The sequence below is a fragment of the Symphalangus syndactylus genome, chromosome 9 (genome assembly GCF_028878055.3).
Source record: "Symphalangus syndactylus isolate Jambi chromosome 9, NHGRI_mSymSyn1-v2.1_pri, whole genome shotgun sequence".
NCBI lineage: Eukaryota > Metazoa > Chordata > Mammalia > Primates > Hylobatidae > Symphalangus > Symphalangus syndactylus.
Genome location: NC_072431.2, coordinates 54,479,121 through 54,500,524, shown reverse-complemented (window position 1 = coordinate 54,500,524; position 21,404 = coordinate 54,479,121). Strand labels below are relative to the sequence as shown.

The following is a 21,404-nucleotide window of genomic DNA, read 5'->3' as shown; positions in this document are numbered from 1 at the left end:
ACAAGATTAAATTTGAAGTGAAGTAATTGAAGTAAAGAGCTTCTAGACGAGGGCTTTTCACAGGACTTGCTAATGAATTGGACGTGGAGTATAGGGAAAGAGGAATCCAGGCTGACTTCTTTTTTTTTGAGGGGGGGTGGATGGAGACTTGCTCTTTTGACAGACCAGAGTGCAGTGGCATGATCTCGGCTCACTGTACCTCTGCCTCCCAGGTTCAAGCAATTCTTCTGCCTCAGCCTCCCGAGTAGCTGGGAGTACAAGTGCATGCCACCACACTTGGCTAATTTTTGTATTTTTAGTAGAGACAGGGTTTCACCATGTTGGCCAGGATGGTTTCGATCTCCTGACCTCATGATCCCACCTCAGCCTCCCAAAGTGGTGGGATTACAGGCCTGAGCCACTGCACCCGGCCCAGGCTGGCTTTTTACCCTGAACAATTGTTTGTGAATGGTGGTACCATTTAATGGAAAAAGGAAAACTGGAGAAGGAGCAGATTTTGGCAAGAAAAGACAGGAATCAAGTTAAATTCAAGAAGTCTATTATATATTCAAGTGGGAAATTGACTTGAATGTCCTCTGCTGGAGATATAAATATAGATGTCATCAACAAATAAGTGGTATTTAAAGCCCTGGGACTAGATGATTAATATTTAGAGAGTGAGAGTTAAATAGAGAAGATTCCCATGATCTATACATGAACTCTGAACTGAGTTCATATGCATTCCAACATTTAGAGATTGAAAAGGGAAAAAGAAGCATCAAAAGAGATCGAGGCTGGGTGCAGTGGCTCATGCCTGTAATCCCAGCACTTCGGGAGGCCGAGGTGGGAGGATCACTTGAGGCCAGGAGTTCAAGACCAACCTGCCCAACATAGCAAAACCCTGTCTCTACTTAAAAATGCAAAAATTAGCCAGGCATGGTGGTACGTGCCTGTAATCCCAGCTACTTGGGTGGCTGAGGCACGAGAATCGCTTCAACCCTGGAGGTGGAAGTTGCAGTGAGCTGAGATCACACCACTGTACTCCAGCCTGGGCAACAGAGAAAGACTCTGTCTCAAAAGAGAGAGAGAGAGATTGAGAAGGAGCAGCCCGTGATGTAAGAAGAAAACCAGGAGTTAAGTGAAGGAAGTATTTCAAGAAAGGAGTGATAGTTGATTCAAATGCTACAGAGGACTAGGAATTGCCCACTGGATTTGATAAAATGGTCTTTCATTATCTTTGTGAAAGCTATTTTAGTATAGATAAAGGAGTAGAGATTGGAGTGGGTTAAAGAGGGAATGGTCCTTCGGACATTAAAGAAGACAGCCAGGCATGGTAGCTCTCACCGGATTCTAATGGTGCTTGGTAAAGTTATGGATGAAAGAAGAGTGGACTGGGGTTGATGATTTTTATAGTTGGGTAATGAACACATGGGGTGTTCATTGTATAGTTCTCAACTTCTTGAGTGTTTATGTCAATAAATTTGAAATTTTAGATTAAATGGACAAAATCCTGGAATTAAGGGTCTATGTAGAAGAGTGATTATTTTCAGGGACAGTGGGTAAAGGGGCAAGTGAGGATTTCAGGGCAGCAATTGGAGGTTTCTCTTGGGTGAAAGAATCATTAGAATAGGGATTTTTGAATAAGTAAGTAACCCAAAAAGATAGGAGGTGGTGGATGCAAAGGAGGATACTTGGAATTGAGATTTTGGAGGTAGAAAAGTGTGTATTCACAAGGTCTAGGATATGACATTTGGAGAGGGTTTACATATGGGGTGGAGGAAGTTACTGTTGGAAGAGAGAAGACCAAGTTACTGTTGCATTAATTGCATTGATGTTGATGTCACCAAGAATAATAACAGGAGAAGTGGTGGAGAAAAAACACAGTGAACTGGGTGCTGCAATCTTTAGTGAGTAAAGAAGATATGTACCTTCCAAGGAGGAATAGCAGGTGGCATAATTCAGTAGCACATGCTACAGAGAAGCTAGGAAAGGAAGGAAGAAGAAACCATGTACAAGTGGCATAGGAATAAGGAAGAGATCTATTTTACCTCCAGGTTCTGGAATATATGAGAATAAGAAGTGCAGAGGGTAGGGTGTGGTGACTCACACCTGTAATCCCAGCACTTTTGGAGGCTGAGGCAGGAGGATCACTTGAGCCCAGGAGTTCAAGACAAGGCTGGACAACATGGGAAAATTCTGTCTTTACAAAAAATGTAAAAATTAGCCAGGTATGGTGGTGCATGCCTGTAATCCTAGCTACTTGGGAGGCTGATGTGGGAGGATCACCTGAGCCCAGAAAGGTGGAGGCTGCTGTGAGCCATAATCACGCCATTGCATTCCAGCCTGGGCAACAGAGTGATACCCTGTCTCAAAAAAAAAAAAAATGGAAAAAGTCTGCAGGGGGAGCAAGATTCTCAAGAAAGTCAGGCTTCATTCAGTTAGAGCAAAAAGGTAAAAAATTTTCAGAAGAGAAATGCTGCACAGCTTCCTATGAGAGCACTACTTGATTGTTTTATCCCATTATCTTTGATTCCTCACTTATTGCTGGCCTGAGTTGGACATGGTACTAGACAGTACAGGCTATCAATGATCATTCACTGGATGAGTTATGCAGAAAGATGGGAACTCCTATGCCAGATGTGATTCTCACTTTTGCCCTTACAGTGACTCTTTATCATGGTTTCATTACCTTCAATAGCCCATGTAATAACCACTATCAGTTGCCAGATGAGCTGTAAAGTATGCCACTCTTATGTTATATTCCTTGCATTGCTTCCTTCTCCCCCACCCCCAGCTTTATTGAACTATAATTGACAAGTAGGAATCGTATATACATCTAAGGCATACAGCTTATGTTTCGATAATATGTATAAATTGTTGCATTGCTCCTTGTTAGGGCAAGGATGAGTAAATCTTTTTAAAAGTCGGAAAATTTACAGGGCCATCTTGACATAATCATTGGCAGTTAAAAGAAGTTACTCCATGGTGTGTATGTGCCAAATTTTCTTAATCCAGTCTATCGTTGTTGGACATTTGGCTTGGTTCCAAGTCTTTGCTATTGTGAATAGTGCCGCAATAAACATATGTGTGCATGTGTCTTTATAGCAGCGTGATTTATAATCCTTTGGGTATATACCCAGTAAAGGGATGGCTGGGTCAAATGGTATTTCTAGTTCTAGATCCCTGAGGAATCGCCACACTGACTTCCACAATGGTTGAACTAGTTTACAGTCCCACCAACAGTGTAAAAGTGTTCCTATTTCTCCACATCCTCTCCAGCACCTGTTGTTTCCTGACTTTTTAATGATCGCCATTCTAACTGGTGTGAGATGGGTGCAGCACACCAACATGGCACATGTATATATATGTAACCTGCACGTTGTGCACATGTACCCTAAAACTTAAAGTATAATAATAAAAAAAAGAAGTTACTCCAAAAATGGTATGTAGCTTATAACTCTGAGTAGTTAAGGCAGTACTTAGCATGCACCAAATCAGCAATTCTGATTAAAGAAGACTTCTAAATATACAGCTTTCTGCAATGTGTCAGTGTTCTTGTCATGGAAAGATCTAATTATTTTAGTTTAATGTGAATTAAATCCTCTGATAGAATTAAGGCTGAGGGATAATTGGCATTTGATTTCATGATTAGCTTATCTTGTAAAATTTTCGTGGGCCACATGGACTCCCTTAGAGACATCTGGCAGTCGTATGTCTACCCTTCTGTAAGCCCAGATAGAGGGTGGAAAGCCAGAGTGTATTTGGTACTGGGCTGCAGCTAATGGATTAGGGTAAGTACCATTGAGCTGTCAACATGAGCATACTGCTGTGGCAAATGCCCCTTCCTAGGATTACTTCAAGAGAAGATGAAAAGGAGTTGGACCTCGAACCAGAAATGCTTCTTACACTCTTTTTGTTCTCGTCTGTTTCAGTGATGACAGTATGGGCTATCAATATCCATTCACTCTACGAGTTGTGCAGAAATATGGGAACTCCTATGCTTGGTGCCCATGGTCTAGGTAAAGTGACCTGCAAAAGAATTACTTTAGTAGAATTTCAGCTTTAGATATTATACCATTTTCATAAGGTTTCCAATTTTGAGAAGTAAATAGTGAATAATGAGAAACTTAAGAATTGTGGCTGGGCACGGTGGCTCACGCCTGTAATCCCATCACTTTGGGAAGCTGACACGGGTGGATCACCTGAGATCAGGAGTTTGAGACCAGCCTAACCTGGTAAAACCCCATCTCTACTAAAAATACAAAAATTAGCGGGGCGTGGTGGTGTGTGCCTGTAATCTCAGCTACTTGGGAGACTGAGGCAGGAGAATCACTTGAACCCAGGAGGTGGGGGTTGCAGTGAGCCAAGGTTGCACCACTGCACTCCAGCCTGGGCAACAAGAGCAAAACTCCGTCTCAGAAAAGTTTTTCACTTCCTTTTGAGGTCAATAGATAAGTTTTGCTTTTGAGACTTAGCTGGTTTTATAAACTACAGTCCATACCAAATTCATAGCTTGTGATAAACATTTATTACTCTATAACTTCACCTCTCCTTTTTTGTTTTGTTTTGTTTTGAGTTGGAGTCTCACTCTGTCGCCCAGGCTGGGGTGCAGTGGCTCAATCTTGGCTCACTGCAACCTCTGCCTCCCAGGTTCAAGCAATTCTCCTGCCTCAGCCTCCTGAGTAGCTGGGACTACAGGTGCGCACCACTGTACCCAGCTAATTTTGGTATTTTTAGTAGAAATGGGGTTTCACCATGTTAGGCTGGTCTCGAACTCCTGACTTCAGGTGATCCACCCACCTCGGCCTCCCAAAGTACTGGGATTACAGGCATGAGCCACCATGCCTGGCCTCTGTAAACTTTTATATGCATTTGTTTAATCTGCCATTTTACAAACAAGGAGCTAGGTGTTACACCAGATAACTTGTCCTACCTCAGAGCATTAAATAACTGAATTTGGAATTTCTTGCATGCTGTATCTCAAACAGCCGATTCCCATGTCATTTATTTGCCATGAAGTTCACATCTTCCTGTGATTAACACATGGTTATCAAGTACTTTGTAAAAATAAAGACTTGAAAAGTGAAAAGCATGATTCCCTGAAATGATAATAATTATTAATAAGTATCCCTACATTTATCAGAGTCTGAAGTTAGAAGCCCATGACAAATTGTGAGTCCCAAGAGGAAAGCAGAAAAGTAGAAAGGGAGAATATTTTTTATTAAGAAAATTTAAATTCCTTCGTAATTATTTCTTCCTCTGTGGATCTTTTCCCCCTTTTTAGTTTTTGCAGAGGCTGTAAAATTCATTGTGGGGAAGACAGAGCTTTCATTGGAAATGCCTATATTGCTGTGGATTGGGACCCCACAGCCCTTCACCTTCGCTATCAAACATCCCAGGAAAGGGTAAGTATTTAGGGCCACCATAAAATGGTGGTTTTTATATGGGAAATTTCCCCCAGTGTAACTATTATGCCATTTCTGTTTTAGACAATTTAAAAACAACCAGAAAAACCTTCATTGGCATCGTCTATGGCACCTAATATATTGACATGTTTGCTTGAGCTTTTTCATTTCCAACTTCTGGAGTTCGTTGTATTGGGGCATTGTCTTTGTCCATTTTGGGTTGCTATAACAGAGTATGTGAGGCTGGTAACTTATAAAGAAAAGAGGTTTATTTAGCTTACTGTTCAGCAGCCTGGGAAGTTCAAGGACATGGTCCTGGCTTCTGGCAAAGGCTTCTGTGCTGCATGATAACATGGCAGAGAAGAACAAAGGAGAACAGACACAGGCAAGAGGGAGGACCAAACAGGAGGAAATCCTCGCTTTCTAACAGCCTGCTCTCTTGGAAACTAAGTTCTCAGAAGGAGAACTCACTACTGCAAGAATGGCACCAACCATTTATGAGAGTTTCACCCCTATGACCCAAACACCTCCTACTAGGCCCCACCTCCTAACAGCGCCACATTGGGAATCAAATTTCAACATGCATTTTGGTGGAGACAAACCATATCCAAACTATAGCAGGCATTACATTTCAAAAATATTAATAAGTGAACCTTGAAACAAAACTGTGTCTGGCCGTGACATATCAGTAAGCATCTCTCTGTTAAATATTATTAAAGTTGCAGCATTTGGTAACCACAGTTACTTAGTTCAAATGTGTCCCAGGGCTATAGCTGCTACCTTTAATAGGCATAGTGATCAGAAAAGTTAGAGAAAGGATTGAAATGTTTCAATTTTGGGTACCTAAGAGCACATCTCAATGGCCACTCTTCACACTTCACATTCTTCTATTGTCGCTGTCTGGCCAGAGCAATTTTTAAATTTTGAAAATGTTGCTTCAGAAATAATTTTAACTCCATACCTAAAAATGTTTGCCTCAGGCAGTTTTTAATCAACCAAATATTATTTGAAAGGCAAAGACATTAAGAATCTGATAGAGAGGTAAAAGCAACAGAGTCAAAGGAGTTCCTTAAGTCACATGAGGAATTGTAGTGGTTTTTGCATTTTTATGGCTCTTGATAGTCGGAAATTTCCTTTACTATTTTTTAAAGCATTCCCTTTGGAGAAGTTAATAATGGTAACTGACTTTTCTGTCTTGTTATGCTATGGAGGACTGGGGAAACTACCAATTCTAGACCTTGTTTCCTATTTAGATCCCAAAATATGCCCCACACACCAAGGCTCCTGGGAGCCCTTTCTAGCCGGGAATAAGTATAATTTGTGGATACTTGTCAAATGAAAGATCACTAGGCTAAAGCTAAAGAAAGCTGAAGAGAAACTAATGTTCTAGATCATGCTCACTAGCAAGCAGGGAAAATTTTACCAGTTGATAGATTCATAAATCTTTGTCAGCACAAAATCTGACAGAGCATTATTCTGACAAGACATTACTGTCAATGATAATAAATTATTTGGCTCTATAAATCTCTTCCCCTTTTTAACAAATCCAGTGTGCAATCTGAAAGTCTCTTTAGGACATCCTGCTTATAGGAAACGGCCTACGTGACCTGTTAAATCTTACTCTACTTCCACTTTCAGTGATGCACTTAGGATACCATGGAAACAAAGGGCTATTGATGCCTTGCTAGGGAGTGAGGCCATATGCCTCCCCTACATGTAGGGTTTCTGCATGTGCTTAGAAAGTCATGTAGACAAAAGAGATACTGTGGTTTAAATTGGGATTATTGCCCATATGCTTTATATTTTTTATTCCAGTGATTTCCCTTTTAGGAATTTATCTGAGGGGAGAATACTCTGTAATTACTCCGTAATTTGCAGGAAAATATCATCATAGCATTTTTTAGGAGAGTAAAAAGTTATTAACAACTTATATTTGTCTCACATTAGAGGAATGGTTAAATAAAGCATGGTGTATTCATTCGATAAAATATAATGCAGTTGTTCAAAATGATTACCAGGAGTTTTTGCTAACATTTATGGGAACATGCTTATGAAATGTGAACATTTTTAAAAAAACAAGATATAAAGTTGCATATACTGGAAATAATACCTTCAATATTGAAAAAAATACTATTTAGGAAAAAGGACAGAAGAAAATCTGCCAATATTTTGACAGTGGTTGCCTTTGTATTAAGAATAGGATTCCCTGCCTTTTTACATTTTTCTCTGCTTTCCAAAATTTCCACATGAATTTTATACCTAGTAATCAGAAAAAAATAGAGGGGCAATCACTCTTATCCTTTACATTTCTCTCCTGTTTGGACCTCACATTCCTCAGTAGAAAATTAAACTAGATGCCAGCCTGGGCAATATGATGTCACCCTGTCTTTACAAAAAATGCACAAATTAGCCAGGTGTGGTGGTGTGCACCTATAGTCCAGCTGCTTGGGAGGCTGTGGTTGGAGGATTGCTTGAGCCCAAGAGATCAAGGCCACAGTGAGCTGTGATCTCGCCAGTGCACTCCAGCCTGGGTAACAGAGCAAGACTCTCTCAAAACAAAAAAAAAGAAAAAAAGAAAATTAAACTAGACAAATTCTTAGGCCTCTCTCTCTTTTTAAATAGTCTTATATGAAAACTATTACTTCATTTCCTGTGTTTTGTGTTAAAGACGAGCTTTAAAGCAACTCTGACAAAGAAGAGGGTGCCTATAAGTAATTTATAGACTGTTTAAACAATAGTAGAGGATCTAAGCATAGATTCCAAGAGGTGAAGGGAATCTTTATCACTTTGGGAAATTTTACTGATAAATAGAAATGATTGTCAGTACAGTCCATAAATATGTTTTTTTTTATCAGCCTTCTTTCCTCCCTGTCTTCATCTAGCACTGTAGCCTGTGTTCCACAGAAAATATAGTCAATAAAAATCAACATTCTTTACTAGCTTACTCTAATTTGTGGATGGCCATAAAGTATTCCAGGTAGACATAATAGAGATAATATTTAACTGGCTATGAGAAAAGAAGCACTATCGTATATGATACACCCCTTTTTCTACTCATTCCAGCAACTGTGATACAGTATGTTTCCTTTTGAAGCATGTCAGTTTTTTCCTTGAGTGACCAGTTCAAAAGATGACAGTTAATATCTTGTTACTACAGAATTTGTACTCAAAAAAGAAGTCTATAACCCAAGTCCAAGCCAGATTTCCTTTTCTAAAAAAAGAATTTTCCTCTAAGTTCCCCTTTTTAAATGAGCTCTTTAGCCTGGATAGTTATGCAGTGCTAGAACCTTCACTGCATGATCAAACCCAACCTTGCTAGTTTATAACAGCATTTGACAGCCTCGTGACTCTCATATAGGGAAAAAGTCTCGCCTGAAAACCCATGCTAAACTGAATGTCTTGAGCTCTGCCAATTTGTATTCCAGGCAGCCTAAGGTTCCCATCATGAGTTTCAGGAAGGGAAATTCATGGAGGAAGTTCACCTCTGGAAGGGAGGAGCAGTAAATAGGGTGGGTGATGGACATATGTGACATTTGCCACAGCGAGGCAGTCAGTGTGGGCCTTGTGGTCCAGGCTCTGCTTTGGGACACAAATATATACTGTGTGAAGTCTTAAGGTAGCATTCATAACCCTGATGCTTCACCCACCTTCCCATACATTAGAGGGACAAACAGAAGGATCTCAGCTCTATGGTTCTTGATTGTCAGGTAGCAGCCAGGCCTGGAGAGGGAAAAATTCTTTCTTTTCTGCTGCACTCTAGATCCTTCCTTCTCTCCTTCTTCTTCATTCTACACCACCCCCAACATACATCCCAGCACCCCACCCATTCTTTGCTCTCTCTCCTTTCTTATGCTTAACTCCTTCTTGCTCCACAGCCTAACGTGCTGATTAACAGGACCCCAAAGGTTTAGGTGGGTATTAGGGGCCTTCTCAACAAAAGCAGCACACTCTTGAGCCTGTTCTTCCTTTTGTTGCCATCTCAGATAAAAAGGCCCCACGAGGGAGGAGAAACATAATTATAGACTTGGTATTCTGATAACTCTGTGATACATGGGATCAGATGCAAATGAGTTGTACCCTGTGGGGTCGCGTGCTCTGCTGTGTTGTCTTTTCATGGTGAGCTTTTCTGTGCCCTTCTTTCATCCAGCTCTGGTTTCTGTGTTTCGTATTCTTTCTCCTAGCCTCTGTAAACTCTGCAGCATACTAATAATGCTCTGGCTTTCTGATTAAAAATCAATGGCTTACTATCAGCACCCCTGGCTTGAGGGCCAGCTCACATGTAATCCCTTATAGGATTCCAAAGTTGTTAAATAAATGCAATTCTTTTTGTTTTTGTCATTTTGAAGCATTCAAAAATTTTTCAAGAAAAGCTATGGTCATATAAATAGAAATTTTATCCAGAATGTTACTGATGTAACATTTGTGAATAAATGTGTAGGTGCTGTATTTGCTCAGACTCTAGTTTGGGTTATGTTTTCTTTTCCCTTTTTTTTTTTCTGAGACAGGGTCTCTCTCTGTCATCTGGGCTGGAGTGCAGTGGCGTAATCACAGCTCACTGCAACCTCTACCTCCCAGGCTCAAGCAATCCTCCTGAGTAGCTGGGACTACAGACATGTGCCACAATGCCCAGCTAATTTTTAGATTTTTCATTTACAGAGACAGGGTCTCACTCTGTTGGCCAGGCTGGTTTCGAACTCCTGGACTCAAGCAATTCCCCCCACCTCGGCCTCCTAAAATGCTGGGATTACAGGCCTGAGCCACCATACCCAGCCAGTTGTATTTTCTTTTTCCTTACATAGAGTAAAATAAGGGTGAGTGACCGAGAGGTTGATGCATAGCTAGATCACCAGTTTAAATGCCTTCCCACACACCCCTTTCCTCCTGTTCCCTCTACCTACAGGTTGTAGATGAGCATGAGAGTGTGGAGCAGAGTCGGCGAGTGCAAGCCGAGCCCATCAACCTGGATGGCTGTCTCCATGCTTTCACCAGTGAGGAAGAGCTGGGGGAAAATGGGATTGCTACTGTTCCAAGTGTAAGACCCACCGCTTAGCAACAAAGCAGCTGGATCTCTGGAGGCTTCCACCCTTCCTGGTATGTTACAGTCCTGCCTGAGACAGCAGGAATCTAGCATAAAAGAAAGAAGACATGAACAAACAGGAGGTTTTGTTATTTTTGAGAATAAGACTTTTCCTGCAGCAGTGTTTAAAACACTTTCTGTACAAGGTTTTTATGTTGAATACAGAGATGAATCTTTCTACAAATATTTGGTAGTTCCTATTCCCTAAAGAGCTTATTACCTAGAAGAAGAGATCAATCATGTAGCCCAGTAACTGCAATTCAGTGCGATGTGAGAACTGCCACAAGGGGTACAACGTGGTGAATCTGAACTTCAGGAGAGGGTGAACTTCTGGCTCTGTGGAGAGTGGAAGCTTAGGCTAGCCCTTTGTGGACTCTAGAAGAGCAACTGAGCCTGGAGGCAATACCCACTGCGCAGTCACACAGCTGTGCCACACTGCTGAGCTGAGTGTGTGTGCACAAGCACACCAGTGCCCTGGGGCCTGTGTAGAGGCCTTTATGAAACCATATTTTTGAAGTCTTTAAAAAATAATGAGGAGTAAATGTTCTGCTGTATATTCCCAAACATTCACATGTATTTGACTTGTTTTTTCCATGTAAATTTTGTATCTTCAGAACCCTTTAATGCGGATGTTTTCTACCTTTACTTCTCCAGATTATTCACCTTAAGCGATTTCAACGTGTAAATTGTCAGTGGATAAAATCTCAGGAAATTGTCACATTTCCTCGGGAAAGTTTTGATCTGAGTACTTTTCTGGTACCAAGAGACCTGGCTGTCTGCCAGCATAAACCACTCACACCCCAGGGGGATGAGCTCTCCAAGCCCAGGATTCTGGCAAGAGAGGTGAAGAAAGTGGATGCACGGTGTTCGGCTGGGCAAGGGGACGTGCTCCTGAGCAAAAGCCCATCCTCACTCAGCGCCGACATCACCAGCAGCCTGAAAGGTGAGGCCTACGGGCCTTATGCAGGTGCTTTCTTGGGACTCCTGTAGGCTACATGTATTTCTCTGTCTTCTGTTCTGGAACATCAGGTTGGTTGGGTGGAAGGAACCTGTCTGGAATCAGACCTATCTGTATTTGAGCTATGTAAGTTTTAGCAAGAGATTCAGCCTCCCTGAATCTATTTTCTCATCTGTAAAATGGAGAGAATGCCAGGTTTACAGAGTTGAGGGTTTGACACATGGAGAGTAAAGCACTTCACACAGTGCCTGATGTGTGGTAAACAGGAATGGTAGCTGCTGTCTTGTCCCCTTATAGTGAAAGTTCTGAGGTTCCCCATCTTTCAGGGGGTCTAGAGGATCAAAACTCTTTTTTTAGTTTATTTTTAATTTTTTTGAGACAGGGTCTCACTCTGTCACCTAGGCTGGAGTGCAGTGGTGCAACACAGATCACAGCTCACTGCAGCCTCAACCTCCTGAGGTCAATCAATCCTCCCACCTCAGCCTCCTGAGTAGCTGGGACTACAGGCACGCACCACTGCGCCTGGCGAATTTTTGTATTTTTTTTTTTTTTTTTGAGACGGAGTCTTTCTCTGTCCCCCAGGCTGGAGTGCAGTGGCGTGATCTCGGCTCACTGCAAGCTCCGCCTCCCGGGTTCACGCCATTCTCCTGCCTCAGCCTCCCGCGTAGCTGGGACTACAGGCACCTGCCAACACGCCAGGCTAATTTTTTGTATTTTTAGTAGAGACGGGGTTTCACCGTGTCACCCAGGATGGTCTCGATCTCCTGACCTCGTGATCCGCCCGCCTCGGCCTCCCAAAGTGCTGGGATTATAGGCTTGAGCCACCGCCCCCGGCCAATTTTTGGATTTTTTTGTAGAGATGGTGCTTCGCCATGTTTCCCAGGCTGGGCTCGAACTCCTGTGCCCAAGTGAACCTCCTGCTTCAGCCTCCTAAAGTGCTGGGATTACAGGTGTGAGCCACTGTGCCTGGCCCAAAACTATTTTCATAAAAATACTAAGACAATATGTGCCTTTTCACTTTTATTCTCTCACAAATGTACAATGGTGTAAGAGATAACATGACATGGAATAATATCGTCACTTTGACAGTGAAGTCTGTGCTAATGTATTGTACTTTTTCATTCCTCAGTTTTAATTTCTAATACAGGAAATATTGATAGATAAAATTCACATAAAAGTCCTAAAGGTTCTCAATAATTTTTAAAGGTATAAAATGGGGTAGGGGTAAGAGGCTATAACCAAAAAGCTTAAAGCCTTACAGGATTTTTGTGAGACATAGAGGTAACAACGGACAGCAAGAAATTCCCAGTACCACGCCTAACAATAGGAAGTACTCAGTAAATGGTGGTCACATTTTTTGTCTAATTTTACAGAGGAGAGGCATGTGTATTTGGAAAACTCCTTACTCTAATAGTTAGATTTTTTTCAACTGAATCTGACATAAATCATCTTTCTGCTATTTTCTGAGTCCCTATAATGTACTTTACATTTTCAGGACATTGTTGCTTATAGGGACTTGGCATTGAGGAAGACAAAAATGTAACTTACTGGCTACATAATAGGAACTAAAGAGTGGCCAGTCATGACTCCCCTGTCTTTACCTTTGTGTGTACAGTTGTGAAGCTAACCTCAGAGTTAGCATTTGGGGCTGGCTTACTTTGTGGCATTTGGATTTGTGAATCTTTTCTTCTGTCCTGTTCACAGGTTCTCCTTCATCAAGAAAACGTGGAACCAGCTGTCCCTCCAGCAAAAACAGCAGCCGTAATAGCAGCCCACGGACTTTGGGGAGGAGCAAAGGGAGGCTCCAGCTGCTGCCCCAGAGTGGCAGCAAAAATAAACTGTCAAGTAGTAAGAAGAACTTGGATGTCAGCAAAGAGAATGGGGCTGGGCAGATCTGTGAGCTGGCTGACGCCTTGAGCAGAGGGCATATGCCGGGGGGCAGCCAGCCAGAGCTGGTCACTCCTCAGGACCACGAGGTAACTTTGGCCAATGGATTCCTTTATGAGCATGAAGCATGTGGCGATGGCTGTGGCAATGGCTTCAGCAATGGTCAGCTTGGAAACCACAGTGAAGAAGACGGCACTGATGACCAAAGAGAAGACACTCATATTAAGCCTATTTATAATCTCTACACAATTTCAGTAAGTGGTTTATTGTTTGGTTTTCAGAGAGTGGTCTGTGTTTTGTTCACTTGTCTTCATGTATTCATCAGCAAGTATTTTTCAGGTCCTGCTTATTTCCTAGCATTGAGCTTAGTGATAGACAAATTAACATAGAAATCTGGGCCTGCCCGGCCAGCATTCAGATTCAGGAAATACAGAGAACGCCACAAAGATACTCCTCGAGAAGGGCAACTCCAAGACACATAATTGTCAGATTCACCAAAGTTGAAATGAAGGTAAAAATGTTAAGGGCAGCCAGAGAGAAAGGTCGGGTTACCCACAAAGGGAAGCCCATCAGACTAACAGCTGATCTCTCAGCAGAAACTCTACAAGCCAGAAGAGAGTGGGGGCCGATATTCAACATTCTTAAAGAAAAGAATTTTCAACCCAGAATTTCCTATCCCGCCAAACTAAGCTTCATAAGTGAAGGAGAAATAAAATACTTTACAGACAAGCAAACGCTGAGTGATTTTGTCACCACCAGGCCTGCCCTAAAAGAGCTCCTGAAGGAAGCACTAAACATGGAAAGGAACAACCGGTACCAGCCACTGCAAAAACATGCCAAATTGTAAAGACCATCGAGGCTAGGAAGAAACTATAGCAACTAACGAGCAAAATAACCAACTAACATCATAATGACAGGATCAGATTCACACATAACAATATTCACGTTAAATGTAAATGGGCTAAATGCTCCAATCAAAAGACACAGACTGGCAAACTGGATAAGGAGTCAGGACCCATCAGTGTGCTGTATTCAGGAAACCCATCTCACGTGCAGAGACACACATAGACTCAAAATAAAGGGATGGAGGAAGATCTATCAAGCAACTGGAAAACAAAAAAAGGCAGGGGTTGCAATCCTAGTCTCTGATAAAATAGACTTTAAACCAACAAAGATCAAAAGAGACAAAGAAGGCCATTACATAATGGTAAAGGGATCAATTCAACAAGAAGAGCTAACTATCCTAAATATATATGCACCCAACACAGGAGCACCCAGATTCATAAAGCAAGTCCTCAGTGACCTACAAAGGGACTTAAACTCCCACACAATAATAATGGGAGATTTTAACACCCCACTGTCAGCATTAGACAGATCAACGAGACAGAAAGTTAACAAGGATATCCAGGAATTGAACTCAGCTCTACATAAAGTGGACCTAATAGACATCTACAGAACTCTCCACCCCAAATCAACAGAATATACATTTTTTTCAGCACCACACCACACCTATTCCAAAATTGACCACATAGTTGGAAGTAAAGCTCTTCTCAGCAAATGTAAAAGAACAGAGATTATAACAAACTGTCTCTCAGACCACAGTGCAATCAAACTAGAACTCAGGATTAAGAAACTCAGTCAAAACCGCTCAACTACATGGAAACTGAACAACCTGCTCCTGAATGACTATTGGGTACATAATGAAATGAAGACAGAAATAAAGATGTTCTTTGAAACCAACGAGAACAAAGACACAACATACCAGAATCTCTGGGACACGTTCAAAGCAGTGTGTAGAGGGAAATTTATAGCACTAAATGCCCACAAGAGAAAGCAGGAAAGATCCAAAATTGACACCCTAACATCACAATTAAAAGAACTAGAAAAGCAAGAGCAAACACATTCAAAAGCTAGCAGAAGGCTAGAAATAACTAAAATCAGAGCAGAACTGAAGGAAATAGACACAAAAAACCCTTCAAAAAATTAATGAATCCAGGAGCTGGTTTTTTGAAAAGATCAACAAAATTGATAGACCGCTAGCAAGACTAATAAAGAAGAAAAGAGAGAAGAATCAAATAGATGCAATAAAAAACGAAAAAGGGGATATCACCACCGATCCCACAGAAATACAATCTACCATCAGAGAATACTACAAACACCTCTATGCAAATAAACTAGAAAATCTAGAAGAAATGGATAAATTCCTCGACAAATACACCCTCCCAAGACTAAACCAGGAAGAAGTTGAATCTCTGAATAGACCAATAACAGGTTCTGAAATTGTGGCAATAATCAATAGCTTACCAACCAAAAAGAGTCCAGGACCTGATGGATTCACAGCTGAATTCTACCAGAGGTACAAGGAGGAACTGGTACCATTCCTTCTGAAACTATTCCAATCGATAGAAAAAGAGGGAATCCTCCCTAACACATTTTACGAAGCCAGCATCGTCCTGATACCAAAACCTGGCAGAGACATAACCAAAAAAGAGAATTTCAGACCAATATCCTTGATGAACATTGATGCAAAAATCCTCAATAAAATACTGGCAAACCGAATCCAGCAGCACATCAAGAAACTTATCCACCATGATCAAGTGGGCTTCATCCCTGGGATGCAAGGCTGGTTCAACATACGCAAATCAATAAATGTAATCCAGCATATAAACAGAACCAAAGACAAAAACCACATGATTATCTCAATAGATGCAGAAAAGGCCTTTGACAAAATTCAACAACCCTTCATGCTAAAAACTCTCAATAAATTAGGTATTGATGGGACGTATCTCAAAATAATAAGAGCTATCTACAACAAACCCACAGCCAATATCATACTGAATGGGCAAAAACTGGAAGCATTCCCTCTGAAAACTGGCACAAGACAGGGATGCCCTCTCTCACCGCTCCTATTCAACATAGTGCTGGAAGTTCTGGCCAGAGCAATCAGGCAGGAGAAGGAAATAAAGGGTATTCAATTAGGAAAAGAGGAAGTCAAATTGTCCCTGTTTGCAGATGACATGATTGTATATCTAGAAAACCCCATTGTCTCAGCCCAAAATCTCCTTAAGCTGATTAGCAACTTCAGCAAAGTCTCAGGATACAAAATTAATGTACAAAAATCACAAGCATTCTTGTACACCAATCACAGACAAACAGAGAGCCAAATCATGAGTGAACTCCCATTCACAATTGCTTCAAAGAGAATAAAATACCTAGGAATCCAACTTACAAGGGATGTGAAGGACCTCTTCAAGGAGAACTACAAACCACTGCTCAATGAAATAAAAGAGGATACAAACAAATGGAAGAACATTCCATGCTCATGGGTTGGAAGAATCAATATCGTGAAAATGGCCATACTGCCCAAGGTAATTTATAGATTCAATGCCATCCCCATCAAGCTACCAATGACTTTCTTCACAGAATTGGAAAAAACTACTTTAAAGTTCATATGGAACCAAAAAAGAGCCCGCATCGCCAAGTCAATCCTAAGCCAAAAGAACAAAGCTGGAGGCATCACGCTACCTGACTTCAAACTATACTACAAGGCTACAGTAACCAAAACAGCATGGTACTGGTACCACAACAGAGACATAGATCAATGGAACAGAACAGAGCCGTCAGAAATGATGCTGCATAGCTACAACTATCTGATCTTTGACAAACCTGACAAAAACAAGAAATGGGGGAAGGATTCCCTATTTAATAAATGGTGCTGGGAAAACTGGCTAGCCATATGTAGAAAGCTGAAACTGGATCCCTTCCTTACACCTTATACAAAAATTAATTCAAGATGGATTAAAGACTTATATGTTAGACCTAAAACCATTAAAATCCTATAAGAAAACCTAGGCAATACCATTCAGGACATAGGCGTGGGCAAGGACTTCATGTCTAAAACACCAAAAGCAATGGCAACAAAAGCCAAAATCGACAAATGGGATCTCATTAAACTAAAGAGCTTCTGCACAGCAAAAGAAACTATCATCAGAGTGAACAGGCAACCTACACAATGGGAGAAAATTTTTGCAACCTACTCATCTGACAAAGGGCTAATATCCAGAATCTACAATGAACTCAAACAAATTTACAAGAAAAAAACAAACAACCCCATCAAAAAGTGGGCAGAGGACATGAACAGACACTTCTCAAAAGAAGACATTTATGCAGCCAAAAAACACATGAAGAAATGCTCCTCATCACTGGCCATCAGAGAAATGCAAATCAAAACCACAGTGAGATACCATCTCACACCAGTTAGAATGGCCATCATTAAAAAATCAGGAAACGACAGGTGCTGGAGAGGATGTGGAGAAATAGGAACACTTTTACACTGTTGGTGGGACTGTAAACTAGTTCAACCATTGTGGAAGTCAGTGTGGCGATTCCTCAGGGATCTCGAACTAGAAATACCATTTGACCCAGCCATCCCATTACTGGGTATATACCCAAAGGACTATAAATCATGCTGCTATAAAGACACATGCACACGTATGTTTATTGCGGCACTATTCACAATAGCGAAGAGTTGGAACCAACCCAAATGTCCAACAACGATAGACTGGATTAAGAAAATGTGGCACATATACACCATGGAATACTATGCAGCCATAAAAAATGATGAGTTCGTGTCCTTTGTAGGGACATGGATGAAACTGGAAAACATCATTCTCAGTAAACTATCACAAGGACAAAAAACCAAACACCACATGTTCTCACTCATAGGTGGGAATTGAACAGTGAGAACTCATGGACACAGGAAGGGGAACACCACGCTCCGGGGACTGTTGTGGGGTGGGGGGAGGGGGGAGGGACAGCATTAGGAGATACACCTAATGCTAAATGACGAGTTAATGGGTGCAGGAAATCAACATGGCACATGGATACATATGTAACAAACCTGCACATTGTGCACATGTACCCTAAAACCCTAAAGTATAATAAAAAAAAAAAAAAAAAAAAAAACAGTACCTGGCACACAAAAAAAAAAAAAAAAAAAAAGAAATCTGGGCCTGCCCAGGTGTGGTGGCTCACACCTGTAATCCCAGCACTTTAGAAGGCTGAGGCAGGAGGATCCCTTGAGCCCAGGAGTTTGAGACCGGCCCGGGCCCCATCTCTACAAATAATTTTAAAATGGAGCGAGGTATGGTGGCATGTGCGTGTGGTCCCAGCTACTTGGAAGGCTGAGGCAGAAGGATCACCTGAGCCCAGGAGGTCAAGTCTTTAGAGAGTTGTGATCACTCGACTGCACCCCAGCCTGGGTGATGGAGCAAGTCCCTGTCTCAAAATAATAATAATAATAGTAATTATAATTATAAAATGATTGTTTATCCACACAAGACTTGGAGCTTATGATTTTTGTATTTTGCTTTTTGCTTATTTTGGTTTTAGAGGAAATTAGAGGGTTCTAAAATATTTTTTCACCTACTGATCATTTACATGATCACTGTTCTCCTGCTCAGATCCTAGTGCTATCTATGCCCTGGCCATAGTACAGTTAACTACTAACATACCTCCACTGTCTTATCTCTTACAGCGCCATTCAGGAATTCTGGATGGGGGCCATTATGTCGCTTATGCCAAAAACCCAAACTGCAAGTGGTACTATTACAATGACAGCAGCTGTAAGGTAGACATTCTCAATCTTTGAATGAAAGTTAGAAACAGAATGTCAACAGAACTGGGGAACATTTGTTGAAATAATGGACTATCTCTTGAATAGGAAATAGATATTTGTTAGAATCAATATATAGATGCTGTCAGTATTAAAGGAACAAAAGTGATACGCAGAGTAGGGAATGAAAACATGAGTAGTGAGGAAAAATAGTTAGTTGACCGGGTGCAGTGGCTCGTGGCTCATGCCTGTAATCCCAGCACTTTGGGAGGCTGAGGCAGGCTTAGGAGGTGGATCACTTGATGTCAGGAGTTCGAGACCAGACTGGCCAACATGGTGAAACCCCATCTCTACTAAAAATACAAAAATTAGTTGGACATGTTGGCACATGCCTGTGATCCCAGCTACTCGGGAGGCTGAGGCAGGAGAATGGCTTGAACCTGGGAGGTGGAGGTTGCAGTGAGCCAAGACTGCACCACTGCACTCCAGCCTGGGCAACAGAGCAAGACTCTGTCTCCTCCTATCTTCTAGACTGTTAGAATTTGATGGGGTTGGGCCAAGCACGGTGGCTCATGCCTGTAATCTCAGCACTTTGGAAGGCCAAGGTGGGTGGATCATGAGGTCAGGAGATCGAGACCATCCTGGCTAATATGGTGAAACCCTGTCTCTACTAAAAATACAAAAAATTAGCCAGGCATGGTGGCACACGCCTGTAGTCCCAGCTACTCGGGAGGCTGAGGCAGGAGAATCACTTGAACCCAGGAGGCAGAGGTTGCAGTAAGCTGAGATCACACCAATGCACACCAGCCTGGTGACAGAGCGAGACTCTGTCTCAAAAAAATAAATAGAATTTGATAGGGTTTTAGGTCATTCTGTTTTGACTTGTCTATGGTCAAAATATTTTCCCCAAAGCAAACATTGGAAATAATGGGGCTGATTTTAAAGGGGCAGGTGTGAGACAGCCAAACTAGTGAGCTTATTGGAAGCAATCAGGTTTAGTAATTACAGAGGGTTGGTCTTCCCTTTCCTGGCAAGGATTTAGAGTCATAATAGTGATGGCTTTTTGTTAAAGGTTTTTCATGCCCTTTCAGGAACTTCACCCTGATGAAATTGACACCGACTCTGCCTACATTCTTTTCTATGAGCAGCAGGGGATAGACTATGCACAATTTCTGCCAAAGATTGATGGCAAAAAGATGGCAGACACAGCAGTATGGATGAAGAGTTTGAGGCTGATTATGAAAAGGATTGTATGTTACAGGAAAGCTACCACTCTGGCTGCTAGACAGCTTGGTGGTGAGGGAGATGACTCCTTGTAGCTGATGGCAAAAGTGTCACTGAAAGGCAAGCTAAATGTAGTTATTTTATCCTGTTAGAATAGAAATTCTAATTAAAATAGTCAACTTTAAGAGTAGTAATAATTTTATTTTGAAGTCTCATACAAGCTGTCCGATAGAGAACTTTCAGGCAGATCCCACCATTAGCCTGTAAACAAAAGGTGTGGCACCAGCCACCTGGGACCAAATAAGAATTCAATTGTGCTTGTCCAGATAGGAACAAATATGTAGTGAGTATAGAATTTATCAATAATCATAACAAATATTAAAGATTTCCTTGGAGTCAAAATAAAAAACAAAAAATTGTAATGTTGTCTAGGGATGACATGATATGCTACCTCCTTTTTCCTGAAGTTTTATTCCATTATATTGACAAGATGTAGAAAGCAAGATCATGAAGGTGTGCAAATGATTCTTACGGCATGGGCGAGGATTTTTCCATTTATTTTTTAAACTGCTTCCATACCCTTTGTCTTTCTTGCTTTTTGTTTTTGCCGTTGTGTTTATGTTTGAGACGCAACTAGTCGTTGGTGGCAGGGGCATAGAGTGGTCAGTCTGAAAGGGAGGCTTTCTTAAGAGCTATGTGCCTTCCACCCAGAGGGAGACCCAGTAGAAAGAAAAACCATCCTGGGAAATCCAGCTACCATGGCCCTCCCAGTGGAGGCATCTTACATTTAGGATACTTCAAGTATCCTCAGAAATGTATTCTGCACCCCCGGCCCTGCCCATGCTGATAGAGTATAAATAAAATAGTGTTGATGTACTGAAATATGAACTGTATAAAAAGTATTTGTAATTGTATATGGGGTGTACCCGTTTATCTGTAACTATTATCCAAACAAATTAAATACTGTGGATGCCTCTATGTGCTGTTTTTCCTCATACAAGTAAACACAGAATGTCAAACAAATTCTTCAGCCTCCCTCTCTGTGATCCTGTTTTAATTCTCCTACTTGAATAATATCTGACTTACAGAGGGGATGCTTCATCTGTGAGGCTGGAAACTCGGTAAAGCAGGATTCCCCAACTCCTGGGCTACAGACCAGTACCATCCATGGCCTGTTAGGCACCGGGCTGCACAGCAGGAGGTGAGCGGTGAGCTGTATTTATAGCCGCTCCCCCTTGCTCCCATTGCTGCCTGAGCTCT

At 41.6% G+C, this 21,404-nt stretch overlaps 1 protein-coding gene across 1 annotated transcript in view; it reads left to right on the top strand.

Annotated features, from left to right (window-relative positions):
* Nucleotides 1-21,161, top strand: part of LOC129489512 (ubiquitin carboxyl-terminal hydrolase 32-like) — a 53,888-nt gene extending 32,727 nt beyond the window's left edge. Inside the window, 9 exon segments of the mRNA XM_063646054.1 lie at nucleotides 3,912-3,998; nucleotides 5,264-5,384; nucleotides 10,285-10,399; nucleotides 10,402-10,475; nucleotides 11,116-11,404; nucleotides 13,124-13,560; nucleotides 18,843-18,935; nucleotides 20,012-20,126; nucleotides 20,129-21,161. Of these exon segments, the coding sequence (XP_063502124.1) occupies nucleotides 3,912-3,998; nucleotides 5,264-5,384; nucleotides 10,285-10,399; nucleotides 10,402-10,475; nucleotides 11,116-11,404; nucleotides 13,124-13,560; nucleotides 18,843-18,935; nucleotides 20,012-20,126; nucleotides 20,129-20,205 (1,408 nt within the window). The 3' untranslated portion in view covers nucleotides 20,206-21,161.
* The last annotated feature ends 243 nt before the right edge of the window (nucleotides 21,162-21,404 follow it).